Source organism: Perognathus longimembris, chromosome 7 (assembly GCF_023159225.1).
Source record: "Perognathus longimembris pacificus isolate PPM17 chromosome 7, ASM2315922v1, whole genome shotgun sequence".
Taxonomy (NCBI): domain Eukaryota; kingdom Metazoa; phylum Chordata; class Mammalia; order Rodentia; family Heteromyidae; genus Perognathus; species Perognathus longimembris.
This window is the reverse complement of record NC_063167.1, coordinates 25,686,792-25,703,611: the sequence shown is the minus strand read 5'-3', so window position 1 is coordinate 25,703,611 and position 16,820 is coordinate 25,686,792. Positions and strand designations below refer to the sequence as shown.

Below are 16,820 nucleotides of genomic sequence, written 5' to 3'. Positions count from 1 at the left end.
GCCCAGGCCCTGCGTTCAAGCCCCAGGACCGTGTGTGTGTGTGTGTGTGTGTGTGTGTGTGTGTGTATGCATGTGTATGCATGTGTGCACACGTGTGCAAGGAATTGGAGTTGGGGGCTGCTGGAGGTTCCTGCTTCTTCTGAAACGCTCTGTTGCTTTGACAAGGATTTTCTCAAGGACACTGGGAGGGAGCAGCTTGCTTGACGGGAAGCAATTAGGACAGAGGAGACGAACTGGGCCTCCGGGTAACCATGAACCTGAGGAGGTGACTCAGAGGCCTGAGAAGTTGGGATTCTGTTCCCAGCTGAAGCCTTGTGTGGTGTGGGCGGGTGGGTGGGTGGGGGGATCAGGGGAAGGGAAGTCTCACACCTTTCTATCTTGGCATGCAAAGGTACTGGGGTGCCTTCTCCCCAAATCCCTCACAATCTCTCACTTGGCCGGCCAAGGGGGTCACTTCCTGCTTTCAGCCGTGCCCTCTGCCTCACCCACCTGCCATTAACAAGCCAGGACTGGGGGCTGGGAATATGGCCTAGTGGCAAGAGAGCTCGCCTCGTATACATGAAGCCCTGGGTTCGATTCTCCAGCACCACATATCTAGAAAACGGCCAGAAGGGGCGCTGTGGCTCAACTGGCAGAGTGCTAGCCTTGAGCGAAAAAGAAGCCAGGGACAGGGCTCAGGCCCTGAGTCCAAGCCCCAGGACTGGCAAAACAAACAAACAAACAAACAAGCCAGGACTGACCATGTCAGCCTCTTCAAGGGCTCCCTTTCCTCCCGGGATGACTTGTGCCTTTAATGTCCTTCAAAGCCCTGCACGGTCTGGCACCAGCTAACCCCAGGAGCCTCATTCTGCAGCTCACATTCTCCTCCTGCACCCTGTACGTGAGCTACCTAGAAGTCCTCTCCCTTGTTTTGTTACAGGGGCTCTTAGGCTTCTGTCTCCGTATACAAGTCATTTCCCTTCCCTGGACTATCTTTTCCCCTGCCTCAGTGATCTTCTCAGTGAAGCCTTCCCAACCCTCCAACAGCTGGCCCTCAGAGTCATAGTCCACTGCAGTCAACAAACCTTCTGTGTGTTTCCCTACCTACCCCCCCCCCCTTCCTTTCTGAGATAGTCTCGCTATGTAGCCCAGATTGTCCATTTTCCTGCCTCAGCCTTTAGGATGCTGGGATTACAGGTATGCACTACTATCTATACCCAGCATTGTGGGTTGTTGTTTGTTAGTTTAGACAGAAAGAAAGGAAGTCTCACAGAATAGTAAATCTGGGACTTGAACTCAGGGCATCTCCTACATCAAGGTCATTGCTTATTGTGCTTTCTCAGTCATGAGAGTGAGTCATTTTTGTTTCTCTCACTCTCTCTCTCGCTTGCTCACTCTCGCTCTTTCTCTTTCACTGTATTTTTTTTGTCTTTTTTTTTTTTTTTTGGTATTGGGGATTGAACCCAGGATGTGGCACTTGTTAGACAAGCACTTTGCTACTGAGCTACATCTCAGTCCTTCTCTCTCTTTCTTTCTCTCTCCTTCTCTCCCTCTGACTCTACTGTTCTTCCATGTTCTTTCACCTGCCACAAGAAAGATGGGTCTCCAGCTCATATCAACACCACCACCATATTCTGGTCAAGGGCCAAGGGGCCCCTGGCTCCATGAAGAAGGCAGCATGAACTAGAGGATTTACTAAATATATGTCAACAGGGCCAAGAATGCTGCAACAGTTTGCTGTTGAGCTTGCTGTCAAGGCAAACTCAAAGGCAAAGGGGTCTGCTCCCGGCTTCTTCATCTGAAGAAGTGTGGGACATAGAAAGTGTTGATTAGAATCTAGAAATGCAGAACCGAGGAATCCCTGAACCTAACCAGCTATCAAGGAACAAACTGCAAGCCAGAATGAGTGGCAGAAACTCGGAAGGGTGGAAAGAACAGCTGGGGATCATTGATTTCTAACTCTTCCAGAGTGAGACTAGGGAAAGTTCTTAGAGGGAATAAATCATGAGTCCGGGCAGAGGACAATTTGATGGCAAGACACAGAGGCCTACTCCTGTCACAGTGAGGAAAGGGGAATGGATTAGGCAGGACTTGGTTATAAGTGGGCAAAACCTAACTCTAACAAGCGGAAGCAAACCACTGTGCCTTTGGGTTCACATCATTGGGAATTTCATGCCCTGCGAGATCCAGAAGGTCAGTGTTGTGACATCTCTCCTTCGACCCACCCTCCTCCCGTCTGGTTTTCGGAACTTGTAACTCAGTCACCCCAACTCAGCGCGTGGGACCCGAGGATGAGCGCCCCTGGTGGCCGACGAGAAGGCCGGCAGAGAACGGGGTTCAGAGTCCTGGAGCCTCTGAGGCCTGCGAGGAGGGGAGCTACAGTCACCTCAGAGCCCCCCTCCACCTGCGTGTGCCAGGGCTTGCCGTTGGATGTCGAAATGCCGGGTCCAGGTTGGGGGGCAGGCCTCGCTGATCGTGGGAACTGGCCATCGGTCCTCGCGATGGAGGCGGATCCGGGTCCCAGGTCCTGGCATCCCAGGGGCCAGAGAAGAGCAGTTGGCTTTCTTTCTTTTTTTGGGGGGGTGGGGTGGGGTGAGGGGGTGACTAGTTTTCCACTCTGTTTGGGAGGTCACCGTGGAGCGGGGGTCGTTAGGTCTCTCCTCCCTCGGTGCCCTTGAACGTCATCCGCAGCAGCCTAGGAAGCCTGGGCGCACACCCCTCTCCTCCAGGAAGGTGGACACACGCACACGCGCGCACACGCGAGCACACACGCACACATACACACACACAGCCCTAGCCGCTTCTGGCGTGCGTGGGGTCCCCCCAAAGCACCGCGGCCGCGGCGGCAGCACAGCAGCAGGGAGCGCGCGAGCCGCGGCTCCGGGGGCCCCACCCGGGCGCGCACCCCGCCCCCAGCCGCCCGGCCCTCCGCACGCCGGGGCGGACGCGCCTCCCTCCGCAGCCCGGCCCCGCCGGCTCCGGGTCTCCACCGCGCTTGCATCCCGCCAGGACTGGGTCCGAACCCGAGGAGCATGGAACCTGGGGAGCCCCGGGAGGTCCGGGAACCCGGACCCGGGGCAGAGACCACCCCGGCGCCTCGTTGGGAGGAGGCCAAGACTTTCTACGACAACCTTACGCCCAAGAAGAAACCCAAATCGGTAACAAGTCCGGCATAACTGAGGGAGGGTTGGAGAGGGGGTCATTCCCAGGAAGGGGGGCGCAAACCCTTTGGGAAGGGGATCCGTGGCGCCCCTCCCGGAGAGGACACAGCTCTCAGCCCCAGAATGCAGCCGCTCGGTCCCTGGCGCGGGCTCGGGGTTATTTTGGGAGCTCTGCTCTGGGGCTGGTGGTGTTTTGTTTTGTTCTGGGGCTCGGGTTCCATGCCAGCATCCCCCTCCCCCATGCTGTCAACAGGCCCCAACCCCCCACCCCCACCCCCCAGGCGAGGCGGGCACCCGGGCGCGCAGCCCTTGGCAAAGCTGCTCTGTGGCCCCGAAGCAGCGCCCGGGCTGCCTAACCCGACTCTGGAAACCCAGCGCCTCGCGTGGCTCCCGGGCTCCACGATCCCGACACCCGGCTCCAGTCTCCAGCCTCTCTGGCTTCCGACTCTGGCTGTGGCCCCTGCAGCCTGCGTCCTGCGCCTCTGGTTCTGGGCACCCCATTCTAGGCTGTGCACCCCAGATCTGAGCTCTGCCTGCCCAACTTTTCAGTGGACATTAGCACCCCTGTGACTCCATGGTGGTGTTAGCCCTGTAGAACTTTTCACTGGGGAAGGAACTTTTGGGCATCCTCCATGGTGGCCTGGTCTGCCCTTTGCCATGTTCATTTCAGCATCCCAGATCTCAGATCCTAGAAAGGGACAGAGCCCCCGCCCCCCCAGTAGACTTCCAGTGTGACCTTAAAGTATCCAGCTGCTTTTCTCCTAAGACCCTTGGGTCCCTAGGAGACCTTGTCTGCCAACAGTCTCTAGTTGGCTACCTCTAGACCTTGGCTGATCAGTGGGGTATGATGTGCTAACCACTGTGCCCACTCTGAGGAGTTCACATGTGGACATGAACTGGAGGTGATTCTGGAGATGGTTGGTGCTCAAGACAAACAACCCTATGCTCCCTCTGTTCAGGGGAGGAGAGGGGACAGGGTAACTGCCCACCAGTAAGGCTTTTCAGAGATGGCATCTGAGCTGATCTTAAAGCCTGAGTAAATGGCAAAGGGCCAGGGGGAATGTCACTGGAGCTAAGGACTGTGCTCCAGAATGCATACTGAGTACTGAGGGGGAAAAGGAAGGACTGTTGGGGGGAGGGGGTGGGATATGTGGGAGGTCTGGTGTTCCGTGGACAGTAATGAGTGCCAGGATTGAAACTTCCAGACTGGGTTCTGTGCAGTCCAGTGTTTCGGTAAGTCTCGGGACATGTGATCCTATTTGTTTTCTTCTCTTTCAAACTTTATTTTAACTGATTAAAAAATGTGTAATAAAATCCAACTCAAGCAAGGCATAGTGGGCCATACCTGTAATCCCAGCTACTGGTGAGGCAGAAGTGGGAGGATGGTAGTTTGAGGCCAACCTGGAGAAAAGCTCAAGACCGTGGCTGTAAACAAACTCTGGAGGTGTGGTTAAAGTGGTAGAGCACCTGCCTAGCAAGTATGAGGCCCTGAGTGCAAACCCAAGTACTGCCAAACCAAACCAAACCAAACAAAAAACAAGGCAAAACCGAAAAAACCCATCACAGAAATGTGCCTGTTGGACATTTCATCACTTTGGAGACCACTGGCATACTGACTTATGCTGTGGGTTGATGATTAAAAAGTTGTGTTTTTTCTTTTAAACAAACCTCAGAATAAAGTTTTTCCCTGAGGTCTGTTTAGTAAAAGAGGATCTTGAGATTGCAAGGACTGTAATTGAAAACAAAACAAAAAATAAACAAAAACATCTCTTCTCATTTGTTAGTGGGAACCAGGCCATTCTTCGTACTGTGAAACCAATCAACCTGGAGGGCGAGCCTAAGTTCTCTCCCCCCCGCCCCGCCCCCATCTTCACCTCTGATTTCAAATTTGTTGTCATGGAAACACCAGTGTTGTTTTCATCATTTGACTTTGTAATACATACATTTACATATATAAAATGTTTGAATTTTTAATGACGGACTGGTACCAGTTCTATGTGGCAATATCTGGCTTGTATTACATATTGAGATTCTGCCTAAGAGTTCATTTGAATAAAAGGTCAACCTACTTTCTAAAATCTACAAACCATTACTGGAGCTATTGAAGGATTTTTTTCAGCAGGGATTAACCTGGTCCCATTTTCATTCTAGAAAGATCATTCTGGGCTGTTGGGAGGTGGATTGGAAAGGGTGGGTCTGGCATGGGGTATACCTGTGGGAAGGCGAGACTAGATTGTGGCTTGAGAGGAGAGGGGTGCTTGGAGACAGGCGCAGTGAGTGCTTCAGTGCTCAGAATCCATTTCTTCCCCAGGCACCAAGGAACCGGAGCACTCTGGCCTAGGGGTCAGCCATGATCGCTTGGTCAGTCCCTGACCCTCATAATTCTCTAGGAGGCAAGGAACCTACAGGCTTCCCAGCTTCCATCCCTCCCTGCAGTAGCCCCTCTTCCCACAGGCTATTTTGGGGGCTTCAGGCCTCATGGGCCCCATCAGGGTCTAGCCTGGGCTTCTGCTCATTCCCAGGAGCCTGAGTGAAATGTTTAAGCCAGTGAAGGCCCATCGGAGGTCCTCCCTCCTGGGGTCAGAGGACTTCCTCCATCAGAGCTATCCTGTTCCCTTCTCCCTGAACAGCTCTCACTCTTACTCTCCCCCCACCCTCCTTTCTCTCATCCCTCCTTGCAGAAATGACAGCTTTGCTTTTTTGTTGTTGTTATGTTCCTATGTTGGTTGCAATAAGCAGAATCATGCTGACCTAAGCAGGAACTCTTCAGGCAGGCTGTGTGGGGCCAGGCTGGAGTGATAAGCCTGTGCCTTGGTCTTAGGGAAAGCAGAGAGCTGGCAAGACCCTGGCTCCCATAGTCAAGTGCTCCTAGGCTGAGCCCCTGGGTGGTTCTGACCCAGTTCTAAGTGTGGGGTCTGGCATCGTTCGGATTTCGGTGCATCTCACAGCCCATTACTCAGTGTGAGTGACCCGGCCAGGCATAGGAGGGTTTCTAAGCAAGCTCTGGGCAGACCTCTTTGCCTCTTCCTCTAGATCTGCCTGGAGCTTGCACGCACAGTTGTTTATCTTCTCCAGCTGGAACCCTCATTTCCTACAGTCATTTGTACCCTCTAGGCTCACCCATTCCATTTCATTTGTGCTGTCAGAGCAGAGGCAGGGTCCTCCCCCTGAAGCCTCCATTCTCAGAATGAATGGTGCCCTGCGCCTAGACACTGCAGTCTGAAGGTGTTGACTCAGCATTTCTCCCAACTCAGGAATAGGAGGCTAAAGAAGGTATGCCAAGTTGGGCACTGGTGGCTCATGCCTGTAATCCTAGATACTCAGGAGGCTGAGATCTGAGGATCGTGGTTCAAGGCCAACCAGGGCAGGAAAGTCTGTGAGACTTTTATCTCCAATAAACTACTCAGAAAAAGCTGGAAGTGGAGCTGTGGCTCAAGTGGTAGAACACTAGCCTTGAGCACAATGAAGCACAGAGACAGAGCGAAAGCCCTGAGGTCAAGCCCCAGGACAAGAGAAAAAAAAGTATGCCAGATGTACCTTCTTTTTTTTTTTTTTTGGCCAGTCCTGGGCCTTGGACTCAGGGCCTGAGCACTGTCCCTGGCTTCTTCCCGCTCAAGGCTAGCACTCTGCCACTTGAGCCACAGCGCCGCTTCTGGCCGTTTTCTGTATATGTGGTGCTGGGGAATCGAACCTAGGGCCTCGTGTATCCGAGGCAGGCACTCTTGCCACTAGGCTATATCCCCAGCCCCCAGATGTACCTTCTTCAGCACTAAAATAAAAGAGGTTGACATCTTCTAAAAGCTATTGAAGAGGGCCATTTGAGAAGGACTGCTATGTGGGCAAGGGTAAAACTGGAACATCTTGACTCTGCCTTGACTTTGATGTGTGTCCTAGAGTGGTATTCTGGCCCTCTCTGGGGGCCATTTCTCCTATCTGTAAGAGAAGGAAGTAGAGCTTCCCTGGGCTAAGGCAGAAGGCTTCTTAGATTTAAGTAGATTTCCCCACCTTCTCTAACCCCATCCTTGCTATCTTTGCCTCTGCTCCATCACCCCCTCATATATACTTTTTGTGTGCCAGCTGGTGCTTGAACTTGGCCTTACACTCTCACTCACACTTTTTTTGCTCATGGCTGGTGCTCTAACACTTGGTCCATGACTTCAGTTCAGGCTTTTTGCTGGTTAATTAGAGATAAGAACCTCTGGATCTGTGGGCTTGGGCTGGCTCTGAACCTTGATTGTCAGATCTTAGCTTCCTGAAGAAGTAAAGTTACTGGTGTGAGCCACTCGTGCTGTTCAGTGTCAATTCTTTTCTTTCTTCTTCTTTTTCTCCTCTACCTCCTCCTTCTCCTTCTTCTTCTTCTTCTTTTTTTTTTTTTTTTTTTTTTGGCCAGTCCAGGGGCTGAACTCAGGGCCTGAGCACTGTCCCTGGCTTCATTTTGCTCAAGGCTAACACTCTACCACTTGAGCCACAGCGCCACTTCTGGCTTTTTCTATATATGTGGTGCTGAGGAATCAAACACAGGGCTTCAATGTATGCTAGGCAAGCACTTTAGTACTAGGCCATATTCCCAGCCTTCAGTTCTTTTCTTTAGGGCTTTTGACTTCAGCCTCTTTGTTTGAAGGCTCCCATGTGCTGGTGGGACTAGGAGGTGCCTACAAGACACACAGGACACACAGGCCTACAGGACACACAGTAGGGCCCAGATATTGAACTGAGCCTTGAAGGAGGGGCACTTGCTCCTGCCTCCCATTGACCCTGCTGGATACACATATACTATCTGAGTTGCGGTTAAGTGTCAAATGCATTGTGCACAGCCATTAGAAAGAATCATATGTCCTTTGCAGGGAAATGGGGTGACCTAGAACAAATCATGTTAAGTGAGGTAAGCCAAGCTCAGAGAGACAAATGGCACATGTTTTCTCTCATGCGAGGAAGCTAGATCTAAAATAGACTGGGACATGATAAATGATACAGGACTCTAGGCATTCACACACCGCAAGACCAAAGGAGGCTCTTTGTAGAAGAGGAACACAAAGGCACAATGCCTGTGTGCATCTGATCATATAAAATAATGTTTATCGAAATAAACTCCAGGAAATGGTGGGGGGGGGAGGGGATCCACATGCAAACTGAGGTCAGCTGCAGGATTTTCGGGATTCTTTGATTTTCCCAATCCTGTTTTAAGGTTCAAAAGCCAAGTAGCCACTAGTCCTGTGAAATGAAATGGGAATATCAGGTTTTCAGTCTCACTGGTCATATTTCAAGGGTGTTCCAGAGCCCCCCTGGATAGCACAGGTCCTGGAATCTTTCCGTCATCATAGAACATTGCCCTAGACCATGGTCTTTTAAAGGATGGCATGAATCTCTGCTTTGGCAATGGGTCATTAACTCCCTAAGGACAAGCATCATTCCTGTACGATTTCCTGCCATGTCTCCAGCCAAGTGTCTCTCAATGCTCTCAACTAGTTGGAGCCCAGGCTTGACCCACAGAAATAAGTGGGGCTGAGCACATGGCCCTCAGGGCTGCTGGGAGAAGGCAGATGCGTCGGCCCAGTTATATATATATATATATTTTTTTTTTTTCTGTCAATCATGAGGCTTGAATTCAGGTCCTGGGCACTTTCCCCAAGCCTCTTTGTGCACAAGTGCTCTACCACTTGAGCCACAGCACCACTTCTGGTTTTTGAGTGGTTAATTAGAGGTGATAGAGAAGGGACCAGGGATGGGGTTTGGAAGTGGAGAAAATGGTGAGAATTCAGCTTCCAGCTTGGTAAAACCCGAGTGTCTGTTAGTGTGACTTGGGCGGTTAGATATGCGTGTCTGGAGCTCAGGAGATTTCCTTATGCAATTTCCATGTTTCTGGGGACCAGTTTCTTCCTACAGGCAGAGAGCTCTCATTTCATAATGGACACCATCTGGAGACCATATCATGCATCCCATCAGTCATTTGCTGTCCTCATGCATTGTATTCATTTTCCTGTTATGTCCAGATGGACAACTAGACGGTACACTCCCTGAGGGCATGGCCCTCCTTCAGCCCTCCCCCCTGACTGGAGGGAGCCCTCCTGCAGCTCAGCCCTCAGCTGAGTCCTCCATGATTCGGTCCTGCCGTACCTTTCTTGTGCCCAAGGATGAGCCTTTGAGGCAAAGAGACTGGATCCAGGCCTTTGCCACACCTCCAGTTCCCAGAGGGCCTTGCACAGGAGTAGCTGTCCCAGGGTAGGGTCTCTGTGACAGTCTCTCCGCCTGTCCTGCAGCCCAAACCTCAGAATGCCGTCACCATTGCTGTGTCCTCCCGCGCCTTGTTCCGCATGGACGAGGAGCAGCGGATCTACATGGAGCAGGGTGTGGAGGAGTATGTGCGCTACCAGCTGGAACACGAGAATGAGCCCTTTAGTCCTGGGCCGGCCTTCCCCTTTGTGAAGGTGAGTGGACACTTCCAGAAGCAGCCCACACAGTGCCTTTGGATGCCTAAGTAAGGAGATGCACCCCACCCTGGCCCCCAACAGAAGCAAGGGATTAACTGGGAGGCAGAGTCTTGTGAGAAGAAGAGGCCATCCTGGGAGAAGGACCCTGCTTGCCACTCTAGTGGTCCCCTGAGCCAGGAGCCATCCACAGGACAGAAGAGCAGAACTCAAGAGGAAGTGTGTGTGATGTGTCTCTTCCCAGCCTGCCTGCCTCCACCTCCTCTTCCTCCCTTATTGGATCTGGGGCCACCAATTCCTGAAACCCATCCTTGGGGGTCTGAGCTGAAGGGTGCCCTCTCCTTTCCAGGCCCTGGAGTCTGTGAACAAGAAGCTTCGGGAGCTGTACCCCGATAGTGAGGACATCTTTGACATCGTCCTCATGACCAACAACCACGCTCAAGTGGGAGTCCGTCTCATCAACAGTATCAACCACTATGGTGAGCAGGAGGGGTCTGACCACAGGATGCCCTTATAGCACCCCTGGGGCACAGGCCATAGCCCTGCAGGGTCAGGTTGTGTGGATTGGGCTGCTGCTAACCTCGGGTATGGGGTGGGTAGCCTGGCACTTTAAGAAAACAAACAAGCCAGATGCCAGTGGCTCACACCTGTACTCCTAGCTACTCAGGCGGCTGAGATCTAAGGACCGGCCACACGAAGCCAGCCCTGCCCTGGCAGGAAGGTCCGTAAGACTCTTGTCTCCAATTAACGACCGAAAAGTCAGAAGTGGCGCTGTGACTCAAGTGATACAGTGCTATTCTTGAGCAAAAAAAGCTCAGGGACAGTGCCCAGGCCCTGAGTTTAAGCCCCAGGATTGGCACAAAAACAAAAGCAAAGAAAAACAAATAAAACTCTCATTTGAAGTATTACCAGTTTTCAGGTATAAATATTCCTACTATGGTTGATTTCAAGCTACTAATGATTGAACAACATAACTGGCTCACAGAATGTCTGAATCTTTAACCCCTGGCTCTTACAAGCTGGCACAAACCAGCTCCTGCCCACACTTGGCCCCACTTATCATATGACTGAGGCAAGCAGGATATTTACTGCCTTGATGCCTCAGTTTCTCAACCTGTAATGGGATAACAGTTCTCATAAGGTTGCTGACAGTATCAGGAACAACTGTCAGAGTCAAAAGGTTCTGTGTCTCATCCAAGCAGAAAGTATTAGATCCTCCAGAGTGAGTTTGTGACAAAGGATTTCTTTTTACATTCCAGAGTGGCTCAGAATCACAGGGAGGGGAGTAATTGCACAGGACAAATAAGTCCTAAATCCAAATATTGAAAATATCTTTTTCTTTCTCTCTGAGCCTTATGGGCCCTTATTCAATCCTTTCCACCCTCCCTTTCTCCAGAGTGGATCTCTCTGCTTTTCTTGTTTTTATATTCATAAAAGCAGAGAGATCTGGTTTGAAGAGAGAGAAGGAGAGAGAAATAAAAATCTATCTTTATAAGTTTACAAGACCTTGTTTTAAGCAACTAAGAGAGGCCAGCTGGCTTTATTTTATTTATTTTGGGCACTGGGGATTGAAACTAGAGCTTCACATTGGCTTATAAGTGTATGCTGTGCCCCTGAGCTCCACCCCCAGCCCTCAGCTGGCATCTTAAAATACTGATTGCAAGTTTCTGGAAGCAAGGGCGATAGTAACAATATTTAACCACCTGCATGATGAGTACTGAGCTATCAGGACAAAATGCTTGGTGTAGCTGGAGCAGGACCCAGCGGGGCCAGACATTACCCACTTTTGTGGTGGCATTGAGGGCATGGGTACTGCAGGTAAGGGGCTGGGGCATTTAAGGGCTCAGGACAGCAGTCATTTGCCAACCAGCAATTATTTCTACCACCTAGGCAGCCATGAGGACTTACTGTTGTCCTGGGTGTGGGGAGAATCTGGTTGACTCAGCTAGGTCAGAGTAGGCTCCTTTCCAATGAGCTATGGTCAGAAGGGTGGGGTCACCAGCTGGAGAACCTACCTTTTATTGTATTGTGATCCCCTGACAAAAAGGGCTTCCAAGCAATTTCTCTAGAGACTTGATCATGACTACTCTATGGATGAAGAATGGAGGGGCTCAGAGGGGGAATACTGACCTAAATCACAGACTCACTGGGCTTCCTCCTCCACCACTCACAGCTGAGATGGCACTCGGTAGGCACAGAGAATCAATTCTTCAGGGTTGACCCTGGCCTCACCTGAGTACTCTCGACCTCCTTCCCAGACCTATTCATCGAGAGGTTCTGCATGACAGGTGGAAACAGCCCCATCTGCTACCTCAAGGCCTACCACACCAACCTCTACTTGTCAGCCGATGCAGAAAAAGTGCGAGAAGCCATTGACGAGGGTAAGTCACAGTGAGGAGAGAGAACACAGCAAGTCCAGCAAGGAGTCCCACAGGTAAAAGGATGAGCCTCTCAACAGGTGCTGGGGGGTTGCCAAGGTCACAGGATGGCAAGCTTGCGTAAGTTCCTATGATCTGTCATATACACTGAAAACAAGACCCTACCTAGTCCATTTTCCTACCTCCTGCCCTACTGTGTTAAGGATGTATTTATTCATTAGCATTGTGCAGACTTCTGTTTCCATGGAACTCCTTTTACAACCTAGAAAGCTACTATTTTCTAAAATTTGTCTAGGTCAATATGTAACCAGGAGTTCTAGGCCAGGGACTCCAACTCCAAGGATTCCACATGTCAGGTCTAGCCACTTGCTAAAATTCACCAAGTAAAGACACAAGAAGTAGTGAAAGACGGGGAAAGCAGATTTATTACATGGCACTAAAGGGAGAGGCAAAGTAACCATTTCAGCTCATCTTCAGGACACAGAAGGTTTAAATAGAAGAAAACTAAGGGCAAAGGACGAAAGTGTGCATAATTACTAAACAGTTCTGGTCACAGATGTGGCCCAGTGGTCAGAGATGGTCAGAGGTATGGTCCAGTTGAGTATCATCTATGTCAATACTGGGCAGGAAAAGCCTGATCATGATAAGAAAATCATTGCATATGGTGGCTCATTCTTGTAATCCTAACTACTCTGGAGGCTGAGATCTGAGGATCAAAGTTCAAAGCTAGCCCAGGCAGAAAAGTCTGTGAGGATTTTTTTTGTTTGTTTTTTTTTAATTTTTGCTGGGGGCAGAGGGGAGATCAGGGGGCTTGAACTCAGTGCCTGAGCACTGTCCCTGAGTTCTTTCACTCAAGGCTAGTGCTCTACCACTTTGAACCACAGTGTCACTTCCTGTTTTTTGGTGGTTAATTGGAGATAAGAGCCTCATGGACTTTTCTGCCTGGGCCTGGCATCCAACTTCAATCCTCAGATCTCAGCCTCCTAAGTAGGTATGGAGGTGTGATCCACCAACACCTGGAGATATTGTTTGTTATTTGTTTGAGGATTTGATGCTGGTCCTGGGGCTTGAACTCAGAGCCTGGGCACTGCCCCCTGAGCTTTTCTCCTCAAGGATAATGCTTTGCCACTTGAGCCACAGCTTCATTTCAGGCTTTTTGGTGGTTCATTGGAGATAAGAGAATCATAGACTTTCCTGCCGAGGGTGGCTTTGACCATGATCTTCAGATCTTAGCCTTCTGAATAGGTAGGATTACAGATGTGAGCCACCAGCACTGAGCAGTCTATGAGATTCTTATGTCCAGTTAACCAGCAACAAGCTGGAAGTGGAGCTGTGGCTCAAGTGGTAGAGCCTCAGCCTGGAGTGAAAAAGCCAAGTGAGAGTGGTACTTATTAATAAACAGTAACTTTATAATTAAAGGGGTTGGGAATAGGGCCTAGTGGTAAAGTGCTCGTCTTATATACGTGAAGCCCTGGGTTTGATTCCTCAGCACCACATATATATAGAAAAGGCCAGACATGGTGCTGTGGCTCAAGTGGCAGAGTGCTCACCTTGAGCAAAAAGAAGCCAGGGACAGTGCTCAGGCCCTGAGTTCAAGCCCCAGGACTGGCAACAAAAACAAAACCAAACAAACTTTATAATTTAAAAAAAAAAAAAGGGGCTGGGGATATAGCCTAGTGGCAAGAGTGCCTGCCTCGGATACACGAGGCCCTAGGTTCGATTCCCCAGCACCACATATACAGAAAACGGCCAGAAGCGGTGCTGTGGCTCAAGTGGCAGAGTGCTAGCCTTGAGCGGGAAGAAGCCAGGGACAGTGCTCAGGCCCTGAGTCCAAGGCCCAGGACTGGCCAAAAAAAAAAAAAAAAGCCAACTGAGAGCATGAGGCTATGAGTTCAAGCCCCAGGACCAGCACAGAAAGAAAAAGAAAGAAAGGAAGGAAGGAAGGGAGGAAGGAGGGATGAAAGGAAGGAAGGAAGGAAGGAGAGAGAGAGAAAGAAAAATAGGAGGGAAGGGAGAAGAAAGGAAAAGAAAGAAAAGAAAAAGATAGTCAGCGTGACACGTGTTAAAAGATGTTACTAAACAGAGAGAAAAAGAAAGTATTTGTTTTAATTAGGAATTGCAATTCCTATGTGACCCTGGGCAGCCTCTGCCCCTCTTTGGGCCAGTGGAGAGGAGGGTGCATAGCTATCCCAGCCTGAGCGATGGCCTCTGAGCAACGACCAGCGTCTCTAACAGGTGGCTGGCCAGTGCTGAGAAGGCTAGGAGCCCCGGCTGCAAGGACTGGCAAAGCAAAGTCCCTTCTATATGCCCTTGTTAAAGGCAATGGGGGGGCGGGGGCGGGGAGCTATTAACGCAGACAAGACAAGGGCAGCCTGAGATAGCCTCTCCGATACCAGGGAGAACACCCCCCTGTGTGGCCTGACGGCAGATAATTCTTGCCTCTCTCTGCCCAGGGATTGCAGCTGCCACCATCTTCAGCCCCAGCAGGGATGTGGTTGTGTCCCAGAGTCAGCTGCGCGTGGCCTTCGACGGGGATGCCGTGCTCTTCTCGGATGAATCTGAGCGCATCGTCAAGGCCCATGGGCTGGACAGGTTCTTCGAGCATGAGAAAGCCCACGAGAACAAGCCTTTGGCCCAGGTGCTCTACATGGTCCCAGACCCCCTGAGTGGAATAAGGTGGTTCCCCAAAACCTGCCCTTGACCTGAACTCCCAGCCTACAGCCAAACCCTGGGCTCAGTCCAGACCCTCACCCTCTCCCTGGCCCCTGGCTCCCCTCAGTGAGCATCCACCCTTCACTGGTCCCCACTCCCATGAAGTCCAGTCTTCCCCGTGAAGCTTCTAATGTCTCTCTAAGCCCCTCTTCTGAAGCCTTTCTCCTCCTCTGCATCTCCAATCCTCTTTCTGAGGTCTCAATCCCCATTCTGTAGCCCCACCCTCCTTTGGAGACTCTTCCCGCCTTCTTGGAAGCCCTCATTCTCTAAGTTCCCGCCCCTTGGGTAAAGTCTGTGTCCCTCTTGGGAAAATGTCACTTTTCTCTCTCTGAAACTATTGCCCTTTCTCTGAATTCCTCACCTCCTCTCTGAGCTCCCCCACCCTGGGAGTGAGCCCCTACCCCTCAAGAAGGCCCTGTTTCCCCTCACTAGACAAGAGGAAGAGCTGGACCAGTTAATCCCACTGGTGCAGCTGAGCATGGGCTTTGGGAAAAACCATTTTGATTGGGCCACTTCCTACTATGCCTTGGTCAGGGGGCCGAGATCTTCACTTGCCCTCAAGTAAGTCAGTGGCTCTCTGAGAGCAGAGTATGTTTTAGAATTCGGTGGTGAAAATTCCACGCAGTTTGGAGCTGTGGGATTATCTGAGCCCTCCTGAGAACCCTAATTGGAGTTTTTCAAAAAAATCCATGTGTGGGGGCAGGGCAGTTTTTCTCCCAAGGGTCTGGCAGTACTGAGGGACCATCGCTCTCCCTAGACCTTCCCAACAAGGGCGGGCCTCCAAGATCAGACACCCACTTTGCCTTCTGTGCAGCTGCTTCTGAATCACTGCTCTGGCTCTTTATGCACATATCTTTCATTGAGCATCATTGTGTTGAGGGGCTGTGAGATTAAATCCTTTCCCTGATCCTAGCGACCTTTAGCTGGGGCCATCTGTATATCCACAGGCAATTGCATCTTCAGTAGTTAGATACTGGCCCATCTGTCCCACATGTTTGCAGCTGGCATCCATTCTGATTAGCGGGTGCTCATGCCATCGTTACTAATTTTAATATCTTTTGTGTTGCTGTTGTTGATGGGCACAGAAGGCCACACTTAAAGAGCTGCCAGAGATGGGGACATGAGTGGGTATGCATAGCAACAGTTGTCCTGGTACGGTTATTCTGACACAGCTCAAGTGACAGGAAAACAGACCCCAGAGTGCCCAGGATGCACACAGAGCAGGCAGAGCAGTGCTACCCAAGAGAAGTTTCGCACTCCAAATGGCAGGACTCATGCCGGCAGGAGGGAGAGTATGTGTTTGGCAGGGCCAAGCTCACAGTGTCTATTTGCCTTCTTGCAGGGCCCCCTGAAGGGCTTTCTGGAAGCACTGGGTAGGCTACAGAAGAAATTCTACTCCAAGGGGCTGCGGCTGGAATGCCCAATTCGTACCTACTTGGTGACAGCGCGCAGTGCAGCCAGTTCCGGGGCTCGAGCTCTCAAGACCCTGCGCAGCTGGGGCCTGGAGACTGACGAAGCCCTGTTCCTAGCTGGAGCACCCAAAGGACCCCTCCTGGAAAAGATCCGCCCACACATCTTCTTTGATGACCAGATGTTTCATGTGGCTGGGGCTCAGGAGATGGGCACTGTAGCCGCCCACGTGCCTTACGGTGTAGCGCAGACACCCCGGCGGACTGTACCCACAAAGCAGGCCCCGGCTGCACAGTAGCTGAGCCACCTTGCGCCAGGCTCTCTGTTACATACTTCAAGGCCTCATCTGGTGAACCCCTCTAGCTCCTCACTGTCTGCCTTTCTGCATGTCTGCTGTTATCCCTTTCTGTGCAAGGTTCTTAGGGGAAATTCTGCAGACTGGGCCAGCCTTCTTACCATCCCTCTTTCTGGGCAAATACTGTGCCATGATTCTAAAATTAGGCCATGGGACTGTGTAGGACAGGGTGCTTGGATTTCAGAGAGATGTTGATGGGTCTGAGAGTGGGCCTGTTAGAGAATCCAAGATGCCAATAGGGGCTTGGGATAAAAGTGAGCTCAGGGTAGTAAAAAGAATTGCCATAAGGGCTGGGATGTAGCTCAGTGGCAAAGCACTTGCCTAGCAAGTGCAACGACCTGGGTTCAATCCCCAGTACCAAAAAAGAAAAGGCAAAACAAAAAACAAAAAAACCACTTCA

At 51.1% G+C, this 16,820-nt stretch overlaps 1 protein-coding gene across 1 annotated transcript; it reads left to right on the top strand.

Annotated features, from left to right (window-relative positions):
* Nucleotides 1-2,945: 2,945 nt before the first annotated feature.
* On the top strand, nt 2,946-16,707 carry Nt5c1a (5'-nucleotidase, cytosolic IA). Its single transcript, XM_048350975.1, has 6 exons — nt 2,946-3,137; nt 9,398-9,565; nt 9,915-10,044; nt 11,824-11,946; nt 14,397-14,581; nt 15,998-16,707. The coding sequence occupies exons 1-6, from the start codon at nt 3,012-3,014 to the stop codon at nt 16,361-16,363; spliced, it is 1,098 nt and encodes a 365-aa protein (XP_048206932.1). The 5' UTR covers nt 2,946-3,011; the 3' UTR covers nt 16,364-16,707.
* The last annotated feature ends 113 nt before the right edge of the window (nt 16,708-16,820 follow it).